This window comes from Halichoerus grypus, chromosome 4, assembly GCF_964656455.1.
Source record: "Halichoerus grypus chromosome 4, mHalGry1.hap1.1, whole genome shotgun sequence".
NCBI classification, from domain to species: domain Eukaryota; kingdom Metazoa; phylum Chordata; class Mammalia; order Carnivora; family Phocidae; genus Halichoerus; species Halichoerus grypus.
Window position 1 is genome coordinate 137,094,220 of NC_135715.1, and position 20,182 is coordinate 137,114,401.

The 20,182-nt window shown below is 48.5% G+C and overlaps 1 protein-coding gene and 2 long non-coding RNA genes across 8 annotated transcripts in view; 2 read left to right on the forward strand and 1 right to left on the reverse strand.

Moving 5' to 3' along the window:
* LOC118525213 (uncharacterized) overlaps nucleotides 1-20,182 on the forward strand; it is a 127,464-nt gene that overhangs the window by 62,429 nt on the left and 44,853 nt on the right. The window lies entirely within an intron of this gene.
* Nucleotides 3,771-19,287, forward strand: LOC144381628 (uncharacterized). The gene is made up of 2 exons (XR_013447219.1): nucleotides 3,771-3,886; nucleotides 18,582-19,287. It is a non-coding gene; the product is annotated as an uncharacterized LOC144381628 (long non-coding RNA).
* CHN1 (chimerin 1) overlaps nucleotides 19,142-20,182 on the reverse strand; it is a 192,399-nt gene continuing 191,358 nt past the window's right edge. For 4 of the 5 annotated variants that reach the window (XM_078071012.1, XM_036075772.2, XM_078071013.1 and 1 more), the window contains one exon: nucleotides 19,142-19,929. In XM_078071012.1, coding sequence (XP_077927138.1) covers nucleotides 19,758-19,929 — 172 coding nt within the window. In that variant the 3' untranslated portion in view covers nucleotides 19,142-19,757. The remainder of the gene's footprint in view (nucleotides 19,930-20,182) is intronic. The other variant, XM_078071014.1, reaches the window with a different exon arrangement.

The window sequence follows — 20,182 nt, forward strand, 5'->3', positions numbered from 1 at the left end:
GAGGCTGAAGGAAAAAGCTGTATGCCTGGCGGGGAGGGGGGCGGTGTGGGGGCTGAAGATGTGGGGTGAAGGTGGGGAGCTGGAGGGACCAAGCAGACTGGGGTTGAGGAGAAAACTGAGCAAGCCAGGCAGTGCTGACTCTACAAGGACCTGTGACCGTCCCGTGTTTATCGTGTCCTGCATTTTCTCCCACTTCAATCAAGTAACTCCTCCACCTGGAGGAGAGCAGGGCACGTGCACGCCCTTTTGCTCTCCCGGCCACCCCCAGGGAGAGAAGGCGAGGACAACTTGTTTGCAGGCATAAATTCTCATGTTTGAGTTTTAAAACTCTGTTTCCTCACCCCCAAATTACGTGTGGTGTGTTCATGGTGCGTGCCTTTGTGCTCTCTGAATCTGTGCTTTGTGCTCTCTGCCTTTCCAAAGCCAGGCTCTTCTCCAGAAATCCACTCTGGCAGGAGATCAAGGGAGGGCCCAATGCTCCCCAGCTAATGACAAAATTCCGAAGTGCAGCTTTCCCAGCATCACCCAGAAAGAACCCAGAATTGGCAGTCTGGCTCTGACAACTGCAGCGTATGTCCCCACACAGGCCGTGCACCTTGTCTGAGCAACAGCTCCGTCCCCGGCCGGCAGAAGGACTCACTTGGCCTGGCGCGGGCAGATGGTGCCTGGTCCGACGTGCCACCCAGGCTCTTCTCTATTGTCAGTGCAGCCCACCGCCAGCCCTCCCTGCGGCCCCGGAGCCACAGCCTTGCCCCTTGCCCCGGAGATGGGGTTGCGGTTTGCTTCATCTGACAGATTCCTCCCCGACAGGCAAGATGAAAGGCAGGAAATGTGCAGTTCCAGTTCCCACAGCAGGAGTGGTTTGGCCACACTGGATGGCATTTACGGTCCCGTCACGGGCTCTTGGAGGCCGACCTCAGGCCAGGGGCCGGTCTGGCATTGCACACACGGGGCTGCTCGCCCTGCCTGGATCCGCCCTCCACCACCGACTGACCACCGCCTTGCCCACTCTCCCCACAGCCTGCGACTGAAGCCATCTCCTCAGAAGGTCCCTCCCCCAGGGACCCCTACTGCCCAGAGGGCCCTGGCCCAGAGAGAGCCCACTTCCTCCCAGGCCACTCCCAGGCCCTGGTGGCCTGTTTCTGAGCCATTAAGTAGAGCTTTCCCGTTTCCCTGTGAACAGGTCTTCCAGGCAGAGGACTGGAAACCCCCGGTATTAAAAAAAAAAAAAAAAGTGGCAGAAATAGACCCACTAAGACTCAAAGCAAAAGGAAAAAAAAAAAGGCAAGGCCTTGCTGTGTTCTCTGAGTGACCACTGGCCCTTCCTGCGATCACCCCGGCCGGCCAGATGAGTCTTCTATAAACACACCATCTTTCCCACAAGACATAAGTAAGCATCGCTTCCACCCACACTCAGGATGTTAGAGCACTGGAAGAATGATTTGTTCTCGACCAGAAAAAGAACCTGCAGGAAGCATTCCATTTCTCTTCCTCCAGGTGTGTGCCACGTGGCTGTGTTCTGGGGGTAGTGGGGACCGCAAGTGGCCGTTTCCTGGCTTTGGTGCCCTTAAACCAAACCCTCCATCGTTCGGCTGCAGGAAGAGCGTGTGCGCATTTTATTTCCTCGGGGATGATTTTTTTAAAGTGGCTCGAACGCACCTGATCACATTCAGATGTGTTCCACAGAAAACAGGCAATTGGAAAGTGCAGTAAAGCCCGCTCTCTTGTTCAACAGAAGCCACTAAAGACAGGTACTCAGGGACAATAATGTCCTTTGGTGCCTTTGTCTGGGGCAGCTCATTAAGGTAGAGACCACCTGAGCGCTGACAGGACAACCTCTGCCCGTGTGTTCCAGGAGAACATAATTGACTACAAAACCTTTCTTCGATGTCACCACTGCCAGATACAAACCCAATTAGCAGCAGAGTTAACTCAGATGAATCCTGGGAACAAGGAAACCGCACGTTCTACAGCTAATCAGACCGCTGGAATGATGACACATGGGGATGTTGCCAGGAAGGTGGGATCCTGGGGACCCCAGGGGGCTGGACTCTCGCAGAGCGCACATGTTCACGGATGGCCCAGCCTCCCGTGCTGGATGGATTCTGCAGCCTTCGGGGACTACAGTCAGAGCCTGGCTTCTGTCTGCTCAAGGTCCCTGCGTGTGGGAGCATCACACTTTTATTCTGAGGCCAGAGATACTCAAAAGAAGTCACCCAGGTCTTAATTCAAGTACGGCCCACGACCCCCTCCACATCTCTGGATGGATTTAAGAAACCTTTTGTTTCTTGTTATTTGAAACTTCTCCCAAGGGCTAAGGAATCATACATTCCGACTCTACTGAGTAGAAGCAAACAAGTCATTTCAAGGCACAAAGGGATGCTCTGGCCCACCCCTGCCTCAGTTTAAATAGGGAGCATTGCCAGGCAGGTGTTTAAAGCATGGGCAGAGAGAAAACCACCAATGCAAGAGAGCAAGCCTATGAAATACTCGCCTGGTTTTCTAATTGTTGTTATAATGGGATCATGGTGATTACTAACATGGCAGTGTAGACCATAATACCGGATTGTAACTCTAGGCTCTGGGCACCTGGCTTTTAGTAATAAAAATCCCATTTAGAAGTACCTTGTGACTTAAGCAGCTGAGCTTGAATCAATCAGTCAAAAGCCACACAGGAGGCTGTAAGGGGACTCCTCAGGATGGCATGCTTCTCGTTGTTTGGGTGCCCTCAGCAGTCCGTAGGACACGTTACTCCTCAGTCTGCTCGGCTGATTGTTGGGGAAAAGCCCGTGGGTAGAGGAAGCCTGGCTCTCAGTGTTGGATGGCAGGACTGGTGCTCGATTTGAAGGCTTTTCTCCTTCCCCTTTGCCATGTGCTGTGCTCGGTTGGTCTAGCAGAAGGGGCCTACTCTGGCCTGGGGCAGGCAGAAAGCATTTGGAAAGGAGTAGGATAGAAGTCTCTGGACTCAGAGCTCCAGAGCCCTGGGGAATCAGCCCGAGCTCTCACCTGTAAGCAGCAGAAACCAACTCTGGCTGATTTAAGCAGAAGCGGGTGTGTTGAATGGCGATGGGAGGGCTCAATTTCAGGGAGGACTGCAGAGTGAACCGAGGAAAACAGAGGCATGAGGTTCTGCCCAGCCAGGCCCACAGGCGGCCGCAGAAGCCCAGTCCTCCAGGGACCGGGCAACCCCACCGGGGACGGCTGGACATCGCAGACCCTGCAGGGACCACTGGGGCTGAGGCTGGCCACAGGACCTGGAACAGCTGCCTTTGAGCCCGTGCAGGCCCAGGACTCCCCTCCCCCCCCAGTCCCCCTTCCCCCCCATGGTCCTGCCCCGTCACAGCTCTGGCTCCTCACTCAAGCCCGTGGGTAATACACAGCCACACGCCTGAGTTCGATGCAGATTCTTCCGGTTTTCAAAAGGGAGACTACTGACTGCTTTTTTTTTATCGTCCATGGGCTATAATGAAGATGAAAGGAGACAATGTCCCGGCCTCAGAGGTTTTCCCCTCCTGTCCTATACCCCGTTGGCTTTGGTCCAGACCTGACATTCTACTTGGTGGCTATCCAGACTGTTGCCATTTCTGTATTTCTCCTCAGACTCTCCAAGGGAGGGGTGGGGTGTGAGGCAACACCAAATGTGCCATTCCTCTGGAGAAAGGGGGGGACAGGGTAGAACTAGCAGTTAACTAAGTGGCCAAGGCCAAGGTGAGAATTGGTTAGAAAACGCTAAGCACCTGTCAAAACTCCCGGGCCCAGCAGGTGAAACAGCTTCAGCTGGGGTCTGAGGCTCCCACGAGGAGCAGGAGAACCTCTCCAGCCAAGGAGACGGTCTCAGACGCAGGGTGGGGCGGTGGAAGCCAGGCCGAGTTCCTCCTCCGACAAGGTAGGAGAGAAACGGAGCGGGCTGGGGGACGCTGGGAGATGTTGAAAGATTGGAACCAGACTTGTCTGTTTATCTTCTCCCCAGCTCTACAGCCGGTCTGCAGTTAGGATAAATGCAGTGCAGGAGGAAAAGACAGCATTTCCTCCCCCTCTCTCCTCCCATTTTAGGTGAGAGGAGGAGGTGGTATGGGGGATAGAGAAAGATCTGGCAAGCTCACCAGCTGGCGCTGCGGCTGGGCTGGACAGAGTGAGCTTATTCTGCGCCCCCACAGAGAGGAGCCCTCTCTCTTGTATCCTTGTCCCCAACGCCTTGGAAATGGGATGGTCTCAGGCGTGGGGGGAATAGGTAGCCCCCTACACAGTATGATCCAAGGGTCCCTGCAGTCAGGACGCCCCAAGCAGAGCCCCATGAACCCAGCTCAGGGCATGCAGCCCCTCGTGGGGGCCACGTTTCTGGAGGACGGTTTTGCTTTCAGAAGGGCCCAGGTGAAATGCAGTCATGTTGCCTGAGAACAGTAACATATAAACAGTTCGATCCCCTCCATAGGGCTGGTCATCAGATTACTGAGGGCTGGGCTGTCCAGTTCTAAGGGTGGGAGCCGGAGAGACTGATGCTAGTGAGGGGGTGTGTGGAGGGCATGCAGGGGTGGGTCCTCTGCACATGGGGGGTCACACGAGGCTCCTGGGCGACAAGGGGCACCAGAAGATTAGAATGAGTGGGGAGTGAGGGACTGGCCACTGGGAGAATCAACAGCAGGCCACCTGACCCCGCCTCTCTATAACACGGGGAAGAAGCTGGAAAGCTTTGGATCCAGCTTTCCAAAGCCCTGTTAAAACCTCTCACAAGAGCCTGGGTCTGGACAAAAGGCCCAGACGCCTCCTGGACTGTGTGTTGGCCATGGAGATGAAGCAGGTGGGAGACGGAGGCCAACTTACTTTGTAGGCTGGCTCCAGGGACAGTTAAGCAGAACCATATTGATTGTTTCCATTACCAATGGTTTGTTGTAACATTTGGTTCAAGGCCTTGTAGCTGTGGAGACGAGATGCTCTGTCTCGACTTAGGTTTTGTCCTGTGCTTTTTAGGAACCATACCAGGGGGCGCCTGGGTGGCTCAGTCGTTAAGCGTCTGCCTTCGGCTCAGGTCATGATCCCGGGGTCCTGGGATCGAGCCCCACATCGGGCTCCCTGCCCCGTGGGAAGCCTGCTTCTCCCTCTCCCACTCCCCCTGCTTGTGTTCCCTCTCTCACTGTGTCTCTGTCAGATAAATAAAATCTTTAAAAAAAAAAAAAAAAGAAACGAAACCGGTAACAATGAGGTGCTTTTTAAAAAGATTAGTGCAGCATCTCTGCTTCATTCCCGGGGTAAGCCCCAGTCACAGAGCTCAAGTGAGCACTCCCAGCTGGTAAGGCCAAGCGAGATCCTGACCTTCCGCCCTGGCTCCCCTGGTCACATGGAGCCCGCTGGTGGCAGCCCTGGTCAGGGCAGGTGCACAGCTCAGCGGGGAGCAAAGAGGGAGCTTGCAGGTGGCACCTGGGCTCTTTAAACCCACAGGCAGTGGCATCCTGAGCCTTTGATGTCTGTTTTATGACCGGCTGGCTGGGTCTGTAGCTGGCAGGGCTCTGTGGTTCATAGCTCCGGGCGGACAGCAACAAGCCCCTGGGGCCCCCTGCCCCTGAGATTCGTATTCTTGTGCTGTGTCTCTCCTACCCCTAACACCCCAAAACTGGGGTAGGGGCGCCTGTGGAAGCATCTCCAAGGGCCCCCCGGTTTGGAGGTTGCTACGTTCCAGGATGTCTGTTGAACGGTTTTAGGTCTAGTAGAAGAGGACAGGCAGGCCCTCCTTGCCTATGAATTTGCAGAGCATTTGTTGAATGTTGGAGAGCTGGGATGCAGAGACACTTTTTCACTTGGGGTGAAAGTGCGAATGACACGACCACTTAGGAAAATAGGTCATTCGTCCGCTGGTAGAGGTGAAGCTCTACAGACGCGGCGACCTAGCAGTCCTGCTCCCTACGCACATGCTCTGCTTTTGGAGATGTAGAAGAATGAGCATAGGTATCTTCATCCTAATAGCCCCAAACTGGAAACAACACACTGTCCCTCACCATTCATAGCGCACGTGCCCTAAATAAACCAAGCTGAGCTGTACGATGGAATGCTGTAGTCTGTAAAGATGAACCAACCCCGGCTTGGTGCGAGGACATGGATGCAACACACACACACAAAGCCAAGTGAAGCAAATCCTAAAAGAATGTGTACAGCATTATTCCACTCATGCAAAGTTCAAAGACAAGAAAAACTAAACCATGTTTTTTAGGGATGTGTATAAAAGCGGAAAACGTATGAAAAAAAATCAAGAAAAACACTATTATAAAAGTCAGGATAGGGTTGCCCCGGGGGGAAGGAGAGGAGTCAGAACTGGCCTGGGTTCCAGAGTACAAGGGGGCTCTTGGGGTGCCTTTCAGCGTTCTCCCTCTTAGGTGGTGGTGACAAGGATGTTTGCTTTATAATTATTGATTAAACTGTTTGCTTACATTTCATGTGCTTCTCTGAGCATGTTATATTTCACAATAACCAGTGTTAAGAAGACAAAAAAAGCAAATGTAGCAGAGGGATCTTCCAGCCTCCACGTCGAGAAATGGCCTCTTCTGCTACCCGTAGGCTTCCTTTATTCCAGGGACCCGAGGCAGCGTCTTTGTCCAAGTCTCTGACCAGGGTCATAAATCAATAGGCCCTTATTTACCAAGTTCTACTATGAGCTTAGCCTTGTACCAGGTCCTGGCGAGGGTCAGGGTGGGATGTGTACTGCTCCTGAGAGGACAAATCATTGGAAATAACGGTGGAAAACTCTAGAGCGGGCTATAGACTTGCAGTGCCGGGGAAGTCCTCAGGAGAAGGAGCTCTGTGAAGGAGGGGGTGGAGGTGGCGGTGGCCGTGGGGAGCCAGGGAGGGTGTCAGGATGAAGGAAAGGATGTTGTGAAAGTGGCGGGAAATCATGGGGTGTAAAGGCCAAAGAGGCCTGCCTGCTGGCCCAGATGCCCAGGTCCCCATGGGTGAATATTGGAAGCCAAGTATTGTGGGATTGACAGGGTGGCTCAGGAGGGTTTGGAAGACCAGGAAGATGAGGCTTCGCCCCACCCCACCCTGTTGCTAGTCTGTCAGTGAATAGATCATCAGTCTGCTGCCCCCAGACACATTAAAGTCTAAACAGACAATAGAAGAGAACTGAACTAAGGAAGACCTGCAGAAAGCCTTGGAGAAACATAGATGAGTGAGTGTAAGAGAATTAACAAAGACCGCGATGCTCATGGCCAAACTCCCTTGGAAAACAGTCCTCAGCTGCCCCAGGAAAGCCACTGATCCTAAGTCCACAAAGGCTCACTGTGGAAAATAGCATGACACCCCTCCAGAAAGTTGGACACAGGATTGTCGTAGGCTCCCGCAAGCCCTACTTCTGGGTATATACCCACAAAACTGACACTAGGGACCCAAGCAGGTATCTGTACTCCCGTGTTCCCAGCAGCATTATCCACAGTAGTCAAAGCTGGAAACAAGCCAAGTGTCGGTTGGCAGATGAACGGATAAATAAAACATGGTATGTACATAAAAGCCATATTATCCAGCCTGAAAAAGGAACGAAGAGTTGATACAGCCTACAGCATGCATGACCCTGAGGACATTCTAGTAAATGAGAGAAGCCAGTCATGAAATGATAACTATTGCATGAGTCCACTTATCTAAAGTACCTCGAACTGGCAAATTCCTAGAGACAGGAAGGGGAAGAGTGGTTGCCTGGGACTGGGGGAGGAGGGGTAATGGGGAGCCATTGTTTAATGGGTGGGCGGTTTTTGTTTGGCATGATGAAAAAGTTGTGGAAATGGTGATGGTTGCACAACCTTGTGAATGTACTTAATACCACGAAATTGTACATTTAAGATAGTGACAATGATGCATTTTATGTGTATTTTACCACCCACCAGAAAAAAAGTTCACAGGGGTTATTATGGATGGAATGTGTCCCCCCAAATTCGTATGTTGAAATGCTAACCCCTACTGTAATGGTATTATGAGGTAAGACCTGTGGAAGAAAATTAGGTCATGAGAATGGAGCCTTTCTGAATGGGATAAGTGCTCTAATCAGATAAGACAAGGGAACTTGCTTCTTCTTTCTTCCATGTGAGGATCCAAGAAGACCGTCATCTGTAAGCCAGGAAGCAGGTGCTGAGCAGACACCGCCGGATCTGCCAGCACCTCAATCCTGGACTCCCAGCCTCCAGGAGGGTGAGAAATTAAGGTTGTGTAAGCCGCCCCATCTATGGCACTTTGTTTTAGGGGTCCAAACTGGCTAAGACCGGCTCAAAAAATTGTTCCTGCATGTTGACCTAAAGGAGAGAGCGAGGACTGTGGAGTCATTTACCGAACAGCAGGGAAGGTGGAAAACAGTGTGAAACTTCCTCATTGAAGATCACAGGAGAGGAAAAGTGCTGTCCTTGGCCTATCTCTAGAGCTCCTCCCACTCTCGGCCATGCAACCTTGGAGATGCCCCCAGGAACCCCCAGGAAGCCAGGCAGATCTTGCTGCTTCCTGAAAAGGAGCCCCGTGTTCTCCTTTCCACCGCCAGGCCTAAACAAAAGCTGAACCCCGAACACCCTCCAAGGAGCTGTCCCCTGGAAAAGTACCTTCCGTAATTCTTGGGATGTGTGAGCCCACCCTGGATGCAATTTGAAAAAGAAAACGAGTTTAAAAACTCAAGATGCTGCAGTATGTTTACATATACACGATGGAAAATTTGCTCTCACAGAGCTTGAGCAGAACACCTCCTATCCCCATGGCAACCGGATTCCACCGTTCCACCATGACCACGCATCTCTGCCAGGTCACCCACCCATTCGTAAGCCTCAGCTCCTCAGCCGCTCTGGGAAACACATGGGCCCCAGATGATCCCACGCCCTGCGGTCGTCCTGCAGCCCCGGGACTGTGGGCTGAGGGTAGGGGCCTTCCCAGAGACCCATCTAACCTGGGGCAGCAGGGGGCTCGGGGGCAATGTAAGCCTCTGGCCTACTCCAGGGCTCAGAGCACTGGGGTGAGTGGATGGAATTCGAAACAGTTCTGTGCTGCTGACCAGAAAATCCGCCCCTGGGTAATCACAAGAACCGCAGGTCCTGCATTCAGTAAAAACTCAGGTGACAACTAGATCCTTAACGCTTTATTCCCTTGAACACAGAGTTTCCATCATCTTCCCTTTGATCTTTCAGAACAAGTACTTCCTTCGGTGTATCTTCTCAGTGCCATTTTCAGAGAGCGGTTTTGGAATGGCTGGCCTGCAATAAAGCCACCGTCCACTCCCTCGGGGACTGGCTGAGGTCTCTCTCCCCTGTAGTCGCCCTCCCCTGCTGACACAAGGAAAGCCTTGGGGGGGCAGGGGCAGGAAGCTTGGGTAGAAAAGAAAGCCTGCAATTTTGATGTTTCAGGGCCCCCAGCCCCTGGCTGACCACATTCTCTTCTCTCCTGTAATACAGTTTTTATAATCAGCAGGTTTTGTTTTTAAATTCCAGACCTGAAGTCTTTTTTCCCCCACAACATTGTAGAAAGCTGTGGGCACTCCAAGAGCCGATTTAGTATGTTTGTCCTTTGGATTATATTTGACTGGGGGCCAGGCTTTTGGTACAAGGAAAACATACACAAAAGCAAGCAGCTAGCCGTGTTGTTAGTGGACCACATGGGTTTTCTGCCCTTCACCACTTTTCCTTGCCTTTGCGCTGCTTTACAGGGTGGGGGTGGGAGGACATGCTTCCTGCATCTTAGGCTAAAGTCGGCCTGGGCCAGTTCTCTGCTGGGCCGTCCCCCAGGCTTCTCAAAGCCCCACTATCCAGCAATGCAGGGCCCTTGGGCACTCATTCCTTGTGAGAAATCCCCAGCTCCCCCTCAGAATGATTTTCCACCGAACCCTTTGTCCCACCCTCCCCATCATAAAGTTGGAAAACGAAGAAAGAACAGTGGTTCACGGGGGTGTAGGCAAGAAAAAAAAAAAAAAAACTTTGTCATAATCCAAATTCAGCTCAGTAGACTTGGAGTGGGATGGACATTGTGGGATGAAAACCTTTGACTTCCCTCTGCAGAGAGACAGCTATGTGATCCGAGAAGTGAGCTGTGATACAGGGGAGATCACATGGGGGTTGTGGGGGGAGCAGTGTCCCAGGAGCTCAGACCCTAGCCCAAGCCTTGTTAGGTAACGTCTGGCTTATCTTTCCCTTTCTTTCTTTTTTTAAAGATTTTATTTATTTATTTGACAGAGACACAGTGAGAGAGGGAACACAAGCAGGGGGAGTGGGAGAGGGAGAAGCAGGCTTCCTGCTGAGCAGGGAGCCCGATGCGGGGCTCCATCCCAGGACCCTGGGATCATGACCTGAGCCGAAGGCAGACGCTTAACGACTGAGCCACCCAGGCGCCCCCTTCCTTTCTGTTTTAAGTAAGATGATGAAGCTTCTTCCCTTTGGCAGCTCTGTGTTATCTTGCTTCACCCAGCTTAGAGCTATAAGGATTCAAGTCTGTCTTCAGATGTTTCTTCTTAATCGCTGTAATTAATATTAATGGTGATTAATTTTTAATGAGGACATATCCAGGAGCACACTGGCACAATGTCCACTGGTAATCTGAATAACCTTGATTTTGTGAGGCCAGTCGCCCTCTTTGCTTGGCCACCTGTTTCATAGACAATGCACTGGATCCTGGAATTCTCTGATCGTTTCTTAGTTTCTTCTCCCCAGTCTGGGACAAAAGCAGGGTTTTTCCAGAGAGGAAATAGCAAGGAAGTTAGGCTCCCCGACTGATATCTCCTCCCCGCTCTGAGAGGGCTGTGAAGGGGCCAGCCGGGGATTTCCTGGGATCTTCTCGTGGCCCCACCAGGAGCGGGAACTGTTTTCGGGCGAGCGGGCACCGAGGCCCAAGCCGGGCCGTGTGCACGGGCTTCAGTGGCTTCGGGAATCCAAGGCAGGCGGGTGCAATGGACGGCCTCCACACAGACTGGTGGATTCCAATAAGCCTTCTTCATCGATCATGTAGAAACCATTCATGACGTGGAAACTCCCCTCGCCCCAGCAGCCGGTTTAGCACAGAGGCCTGATGGGCGGGTGAGGACACTTGCAGGAGGGGGAAGCCTGGGTGCCTCTCACTCACCATTAGCTTCAGGGTTATACTTTATATACTTAGTACTTCTTAATTTCTCTTAAACCATTCATGCCCAAATCAATGTTTTACAGGCCGATGTTTGGGGGTGGGGGGGAATGTTCTTAGAGGAGTTAGTAAGTTTGCAGAAAAACCAAGGCTTCCTATGCACAAGCTGCTCGTTTGCTTAATATCTGAAGGTTTTATTTTTTAATCCAGAATTTTCAGAAACGTTATCATTCTCACATGATTGCAATTGTCATGAAGGTGGAACTGGTATATAGGATTTCCCAAACTTGACTACAATAGAGCCCTTGGCTCTTGAAATCACTGTTGAGCTTCCTGATACATTATCTGACTGCCTGCAACTAAAGCAAAACCAAGCTCGCTGGAAGCCAGGGCGCAAGCGGAGCAGGTCAGATTTTGTGGGGCTTGGGGGTTCTGGATTCAGTGGTTACGATGTGTCTTTCGAGGGGGCGGGGATATGGTAGTATAAGGCTGACGAACACAGCAGGGGTCTCGCAGGGGGTCTTAATGGGTAAACTGCTCTTGGATTAGCCAGCTGTTTGCCCGGGTGAGCAGCCCTTCGTCTCAGGTAGATTGATCTGCAGGAACTTCTGAAGCAAGCAGTCTCAGCTTCCTTGGGCAAAGGTCTCCTGGGACAAACAGCTGAGCCGTGTTGACACAAGAGGACCCAACTCCCAGACCTTCTGGCTGGGTTAGGCTGAGGCGGGTTGTGTCGAAGTCCTCAGAACAATTTCCATTTCTTACATTTTGTGCAAGGCTAGTCTCATCAAGTGCAGGCCAAGAAATCGAAATCCTTGAAGTGATTCATGTTAGAGCCCATCTCCTTTTTCTGACTTGACCTCTAATTTAGGTGAAGCTATGTAATCTACAATAAACTTGAGTAAAAGGAAGTATTGAGGACACAGGCTTGGGTCATAAACTAGGAGGGGGAGATTCTGAAGGGAAGCAGAGGCAGCCAACTACTGACCATATTTTCTTATTTTTTGTATTCTTGATGCTCTGGCATTTGGGGTGTTGAACCTGGGAAGACTGCCCCTCTCAGGGGGAGCTAATTCCTAGAGGCGAAGGACCCCTGTACAAGTGCACCTGTGATATACTAACCAACCACCCGAAGAGCCCACATCCCCAACAATCTCCTTTATCAAACTCTCACACACCAAACCGGAATCCTCCTGCTTATGTCACCCCAGGGCCAGGTTCCAGACAACTAGGGACCACCCCTAGAGTCCAGAGCCTGCTGAAATTCTTCAAACTATCCAATACCAAACCGACTCAGGGAACCTACCCTAAATCCCCGTTCCTTCCCAAGAAAACCCCAGGAGAGTTTCTGGGCCTTGCTCTGCCCTCCCCCTTTCTGCCTGACTGGCCCATCCCTATGTGGCCCTGTCTCCTGTTTCTGGAGGTCTGTGAGTATAACCTTTCTACTCCCTGCCAATCCTGTCCATGTCTGCCAGTCGCACCATACCTGATTAAAACAAACCCCGCGTGCATTTTAACTCGCCAACAGAAAATGGAGCTGAGTTCCTTTAGCACAGCAGGGCCAGGTGAGAATCACCTGGGGAACCGCCTTCCCAGGCCTTGCCCGCAGAGCATTTGGTCTAACTGGCCTGCGGTGGGGCCTCCGGTGAGCCTCATGGGCAGCCAGGGCTAAGACTGAGCCAGTGGTTCCCCAAGCATGATCCCAGGTGGCAGCAACAACATCACCTGGGAGCTTGTTAGAAATGCAAATGTTGGGGCCCCACCCCAGGCCTGCTAATTCCCAAAGTGCGGGCGGGGCCTTTATTCTCCAGGTGATCCGTGGAAGAGGCTCAGGTTTGAAAACCGCCGCCCTGGGTAAGGCAGGGTAGTGAGAGAAGCGGGCCCGCCGCGGGCTGAGGGCCCGGGGCCCTACGGTTACGGCTGCCTTCCATGCCGGCTCAGTAGTGTCCGTGCCTAGAACCTTGCTGCGTCCCACAGATTTTGGTAAGTCGTATCTCCGTTTTCATTTGTCCTCAGGTATTTATTTTCTTCCTTTTTTTTTTATTTCTTTGTTGACCTGCTGGTTGTGCGGTAGCATGCTATTTAATCTCTACATATTTGTGAATTTTCTAATTTTCTCAAGGTTGATTTCTAGTTATATCCGGAGAAATGCTTGATCTGATTTCAGTCTTAAGTTTGTTAAGAGTTGTTTTGTGGCCTGACCTAGAGTCCGTCCTGGAGAAGGTCCATCTGTGCTCGAGAAGAAGGTGTATGATGCTATTGCTTTTGGGTCGGGTGTTTTACGTTATCTGTTAAGTCCCTCTGGTTATATAGCGTGTAAGGCTAATGTTTCCTTATTGATTTTGGGTCTGGATGATGTATCCATTGGTGAAAGTGGGGTATTAAAGTCCCCCAGGACTATTGTGTTGCTCTTTCTCCCTTTAGCTTTGTTAGTATTTGCTTTATACATTTAGGTGTTCCTATGCTGGGTGCATAAGTATTTACAGATGTTATATCCTCTTGTTGGATTAACCCCTTTATCATTATGTAATGCCCTTCTTTGTCTCTTATCACAGTCTGCTTGAAAGTCTATTTTGTTTGATGTAAATATAGCAGCTCCAGCTTTCTCTGTGCTTCCATCTGCACAGAGTATCTTTTTCCATCCCTTCATTTCCAGCCTGTGTCCTGACATCTAGGGGAGTCTCTTGTAGGCAGCATAGAGATGGCTCTTGTTTTTTTACCCAGTCAGCCACTCTGTGTCTTTTGATTGGAGCATGTAGTCTATTTACATTTAAACTAATTGTTGATAGATGTGTACTCAGTGCCATTTTGTTAATTGGCTTCTTTTTTTTTTTTTTTAATTTTATTTATTTGACAGAGCGAGAAAGGGAACACAAGCAGGGGGAGTGGGAGAGGGAGAAGCAGGCTTCCCGCGGAGCAGGGAGCCCAATGTGGGGCTCGATCCCAGGACCCTGGGATCATGACCTGAGCCAAAGGCAGACGCTTAACGACTGAGCCACCCAGGCACCCTGTTAATTGGCTTCTGACTGTTTTGTAATTCTTCTGTTCCTTTCTTTTGCTCTCCTTCTTTATGATTTGATGACTTTCTTTGTAGTCTGCTTAGACTCCTTCATCTTTATCTTTTATGTATCTACTATAGGTTTTTGCTTTGTGGTTACCCTGAGGCTTACATAAAACAACTTATATTTATAATAGCCTGTTTTAAGATGGTAACTACTTGAACGCATTCCAAAGCTCTACAATTTTTACTCCCCCCCCCCCCCCCCCTTCCTCCACATTTTGATGTCACAGTGTTCCTAGACTCTGGGGACGGAGAGCTGATGTACTTGAACTTAACCTTTGTATGCCTGAATCATCTCCTTTCTCACATAGTTTGGATACAATTTGTAAAAAGAAACAATAAGTTATTGCTCAATATTATGAATTTTCGTTGGCAAAAATAAAAACTGCCTTAGGAAAATGTCCGCTCATAGGAAGAGGCATCCCAATGACCAGCCCAGGCCTTGATACTTTTTTGTTTTTGGCACCGACAAGACTTGGCTTGTGCCCAGCTTGTACTTATAGGCAATATCAAAAAGGAAACTCACTGGTCTAAGATTCACCCAGTGCAAACCAAAAGATTTTTATGTTTTTAGAACATTCCAAGTTTACAACATTTTACCTCTAGAAGATCCTTTTTGCTAATTTCCTTCATATTTAATCTTTAAACATCCCCTCCTCTGCTTTTTGTGATACCGTAGTGACACGGGCAGTTAAGTAGTTGTTTCAGAACGAGAAAAACCACTCCTAGGATTTGTACCTCGCCTGCTGATGTTACCTGCTCCAATAATAATTGTGACTGTGTGTGAATGACAGTTAAACCCCAACACTTGCAAGTGTTCACGGAGCGCCAAAAACTGGGTCAGCAACATGGCGTTTATACTGCTTGTGCTGTTTTGTGCTGTTGGGTGCAATAAACAAAAAAGGAAAACCTTGCCATTGTGAAATATATTACGACTGAAAGATTATTAAAATATATCTTCAGAGAAAACGTGACTCATAAATCAGGGTTTTCCTTCCACTAATTGGTGATGAATGAATCCTAACTTTTAGCTTAACTTTTCCTTGATTTTTGGTTCCAGTATGTGAAATATCAATTGATGTGAGATCCTTGTGTGAGACGCAGGACTAGTGAAATAATTTTACTTTAAAAAAATTTTAAGCATTTGCTGAGAGGTCCTGATGACTTTAATAAGGTAGGAGAATGTGTTGAAACAAATGTTTGGAACTATGATAGAAGTATTAATATAACCTTTATTAATAAAATTGCTAGTTGGTCTTAAGTGGGATTTGGTATATGTGTTATGACCTAATTTCTTGACTGGACAGAACCAAGAGAAAAGAACAACTTTGGTTTTTTTCCTTTCACTACTATTCAGTAAATATGAAAGATTGTCAGTCTGTTTTAGATGAATGGTGACTCTGAGCTGTCAGGTTGAGACCATCTCTTATTCCCAAAGGACCACCAACTAAGCACAGAATTGGCCAGAAGCAATGCAAAGGACCACTAGCAGCACTGCCTAGACTCGAGCGATGCAGGGAAGTCAGGGGTGAGTGGACCCACGGCAGAGGACATGATGGGGCTCCTTCGTGCTCCGTCGTCCCATTCCAGAAAACACACTTGCCCACAGGGACAGGCAGCTAAGACCTTACGCTCTTGATGCTTCCAAATAAGCTCATACTGAGTATGTGTGAAGTCATTTTCATATTTTCTTTGCTTATTGGTCAAATGAATGTTTATAGTCAACTTGAAAGTATCAATGGTACTGTAAGAGTGTGGTTTGTGAACCCACGCTTTCCCCCAAGAAAGGCAAATACATCCATGCTGTCTTGTTTTTGTTTTTTTTTTTAAAGATTTTATTTATTTGACAGAGAGACACAGCGAGAGAAAGAGAGAGAGAGCGAGAACACAAGCAGGGGGAGTGGGAGAGGGAGAAGCAGGCTTCCCGCCGAGCAGGGAGCCCGATGCGGGGCTCGATCCCAGGACCCTGGGATCATGACCTGAGCCAAAGGCAGACGCTTAACGACTGAGCCACCCAGGCGCCCCAGCCATGCTGTCTTGTTTTAGCTTTCTGTTGACGTCTAGTGCTGAGGCCCATAGGAAATAAGATACTCAGAAAAAGGACAAAATCCAAGTCTGACGAGGCCACATTGACCTGTTAAGTTCCCTGAGAACTGGAACTGACCTTGTTCCCAGGCCTAGCACAGTGCCTGGCCCACCGGGAGCAGGCAGGAAATGGGAGTGGAATGAGGAGTATAGATACACCAGGGGATGCAGGACTGGGCTGCATTTGGACAGAGAGTGCAAGTAAAAACTAGATCTCTAAAACTTAGAGAAGCTGACAGATCCCTGGCAATGCTGCTTCTTCTTAGCTGTCTCGTACATTCCACCACAGTGTGAGCCAATCAAGGGTCAAAACGGCCCAGACGTTCAGTGGGAGTGTGAGGTGGGATGATGATGTATGTGAAGATCACTATTACTTCAGCTCATACAAGGATGTGCCATTCACTTAACACTAATAGACAAATGTGAGTACCACACAGTTGTTATAGGCAAATCAGGTTATAAAGATCCTGAAAGAGTTCTACAAGAAGTTGCCCTCCCAATGAGTAAAACATGCAGTTGGGAGAATTTTGGGTATCCTGCTTTTCCAGTGTGCATTAAAAAACAAAAACAAAACTTTTTCTCTTTAAATGGAATTACCAATAATACCTAATCAGCTCTGGGGCTATAAACTCTAAAATATTTTGTTGAAAATGAATAGTGTTGGAACCCTGAACCTAATTTATTCAGAGGCACTCCATTTGAGCTCATCAAGTAACCAGGAACATTTTGATAAACATCCATTCTTCCACTTAGCAAACATTTTAAATATCAATTCAGTGAAGAACGACTTCCTTTGGCCAGCTGGTATGACTAACTGGCATTAAAAACTAACAAAGTGTAGAGAAGAGCGATTGATTTCTCAATGTCTTTAAAACTATATATAGAAAATTTGGAAGAAATGGACCTGACATTGGGGGCAGAGTAGGTACAGTGCTGCCAAGTTGGTGGATGATCACGGGGAGGTTTATGTGTCCCTCCTTCACTCCTGCCGTGGAAATGAATAGAAACTTTTGCTTCATCCTAAAAGGGCACGATTTAAGAACTCTCCCATTAGTCACAGAAAGCTATGTGTAAAATCTTCTGGTAATTATTCCTGAGCCAACAGGGGATTGTTTCTTCATTTTAAGGAGTGTCACCCCACGGTCCAAGAATGCTCACAGATGATGCAGCTGTAATTTGAATCTGCATGCCCTGGGGGGATGAACTACACATCCGGGTCTTTAAAAACATACCAACTGTGCTTGTTCACAGACCTGGTAAACAAGGACCCTGTCTGAAGACTTGGAAGTTTATCTAAACATCTGAGTATTTACTATGATCAGGCATTGCTTCTGCTCCAGGTAGATCTCTAATTCTAGTAAGGGCCTCCTTGATTGCCCTGGCACCTACCTGTCCCCTGCACACACACGGAAGCTGTTCCCTTCAGGTGTGTGTCTCATTGCCTTTGGTCTGACATTGAAATGGGACTGATTCATCAGGTGACTTGGAACCTCCCGGTAATATTCACACTTAACCCTGAACGTCTATGCAGTCCTGCTGGGGGAAGGCTACCGTGTTACCTCAGCACCACGGGGCTTACGTCTATACCTGTGGATGGAAGACAGAAGTGATTTAAGTGGCATAGTGTGTGTGTGTATCATTCTATGGCCTTTTAAAATGTGCTTGAGACCTCTTGAAGGCACAGTGTTAAATATTTCTGCTACCTGGATTTTCCTGGGTAATTTTATGGAATATTTTAAGTTTCAGTAAATCAGAACAATAAACGAATTTTCCCCTAGAAAAGAAAAAGTGCCCACTCGAAAGTCAACCATACCTGTTCCTTTTAGGAAAAGGACAGGGTGATTATATTCTAATAAAGCATAGTTCTTTACAACTGGATTTCTCCTTTAAAAAGACTTGGTACAAAATGAACATTAGCCATGAACACACAGCAGTTCAGTAGCCTTACCTGACCCGGGACCGATTTATGTGATCAGATTTCTCTGACAAATGTATTTCATGAGTCAAGAGCATTGACTTAAGTGTATAGTGCCATTTAGTGGCCTCCATTTTAAAGAAAGTTTTTATGTTATACAAATCTCTGTAGCCTCTGAATCTATGCATCCAATGTTCAGTGTGATGACATTTTCCGTGGGAGACTGTGGTTGAGAAGGCAGCGGTGAGGGACTAACCTTTGAACAACTGCACTTTTCTGAACACCTACATTACTAGTTATACTATCCACTTCCTATTAGAGCCCAGGGGCAAAACTAGGAAAAACTCCTCATTTCTGTCAGTTACCATCATCTTTGAGATAGTCTTTGTAGTATCAAGGATTGAAGTGGCAAAAACACAAAAATGTGCCTTGCATTATTACTATTATTTTTTTTTACTCTTAAAGCAGGATAGAACTTGAGTTCTGGAAGGATGCTCATTCGACAGACAAGGAAACGGACCTGGAGGGTCCTTAGTGCAAAGGCACACGGGTGGCGAGTAACAGTATCAGGCCCACCGCACATGTCCTGGCATCTGGATGTATGCGGACCGACTCCTCCGGCAGCCTCATCAGCCCCACTGCATGTGAACACCAGCATTTCTGACAAACCAAACATTGAAGAAGTCACTCTTTTTAGTTAGTCTTTCTTCTTCTGGTGGCTCGAGAAGGAACTCCTGCCCCCCCACCCCCCACTGGAAGTTGAGAAGATAGTCTAGCAAGAAGAAAAATCCAATGAATGGGGATTTTAATCCTAAGCAGTTTTAAATTATTTGAGGAACTCAGTACAAAACCTTACTCAGTATTAAATAAATGGCCAAACACATTCTCCCAAATATGCTCAATCATGGGGAAAAAAAGTAAACTATCAATATTTTTGATTTCTGAAAGCCGAATTTAATAAATTAATAAATGCATGCCAGATAAAAACACAAAGTTGCAACTAAAAAACCAATAATAACAGAAAATGTTCTGCATTGTACTGTTTTATTGGTGGATAACTGACTAAAGTAACAAATCTGAAAACACATTTTGCTTTTGCTGGAAAGAAAGGACTCTGTTAGAGAAGAACGAGGAGAAAGCAGAAGTGCAGCATTTGCGAGAGTCGGCCTATGATCTAGTCTATGGGGATGCGGACAGCCAGAGGTGCTGTTCCATCCGTTTGTGGGCACGTTTGTAGAAGCGTCAGAAACCAAGGACCTAGAACCCAAAAGCGAGTCACGACAGATTTACTCTGCGAAACATGCGGAATTACAACCACAGACTATCCGGGACAAAAAGGCGGTGCAGGCTTGTTGTCTCCTTTGTGTGGGGTTCCCTTGCCAAAGAGGGGGCTAATCATGCAGTAGCTTGAGTTTCTCTTAACATGATAAACACCCAGGGTTACTAGAACTGGAGCGCGTGTGTTCACTGTTTTACAAGGACAGCTGAGCGGTACTACGGAAACAGTGGAAAGTTCCTTCAATTTAATCTGGCTATCTGCCCAAACTTCTAACCAAGAAATAATTCAGCTATAAGAGCCAATTAAATTACTATAAAACATTCCTTCATCTGTAAAACACTTTTTCCCCTGCGAACTAAAATTTAAAATAAAATGTCTTCATTTTTGATAAGCAGCTCCACCACCAGTCTCTGGTATCGTATATCGTTCAAGGCGGCCATGGCATCTAGTTCTGGAGATCTCATAAGGGTCGGGCCGAACACAATGCCAAGGTTCTCGGCGTTCATAAGATTCTCCTTCTCGTGGAGGGTCACTCTGCAAAATAAAAGCAAAGGAGCGCACCTTCGTGTAAGTGCCCGCGTTCTGCACGGTGCTCAAGCACTAGAACAAAAACCAGGTTCACAGTCAAGGTTCCTGCCCACTTAACTCTTCGGCTACGTTCTTTCTCTGTCCCCCTCTTCACTTCAGAGTAAATCCTATCAATAAATTAAACTTCTGGTGATCACTGAAGCTCCCACCCGAGCTCACTGCTGGACTGTGGGGGGTGTTTGCACGTAGCAGACGAGGG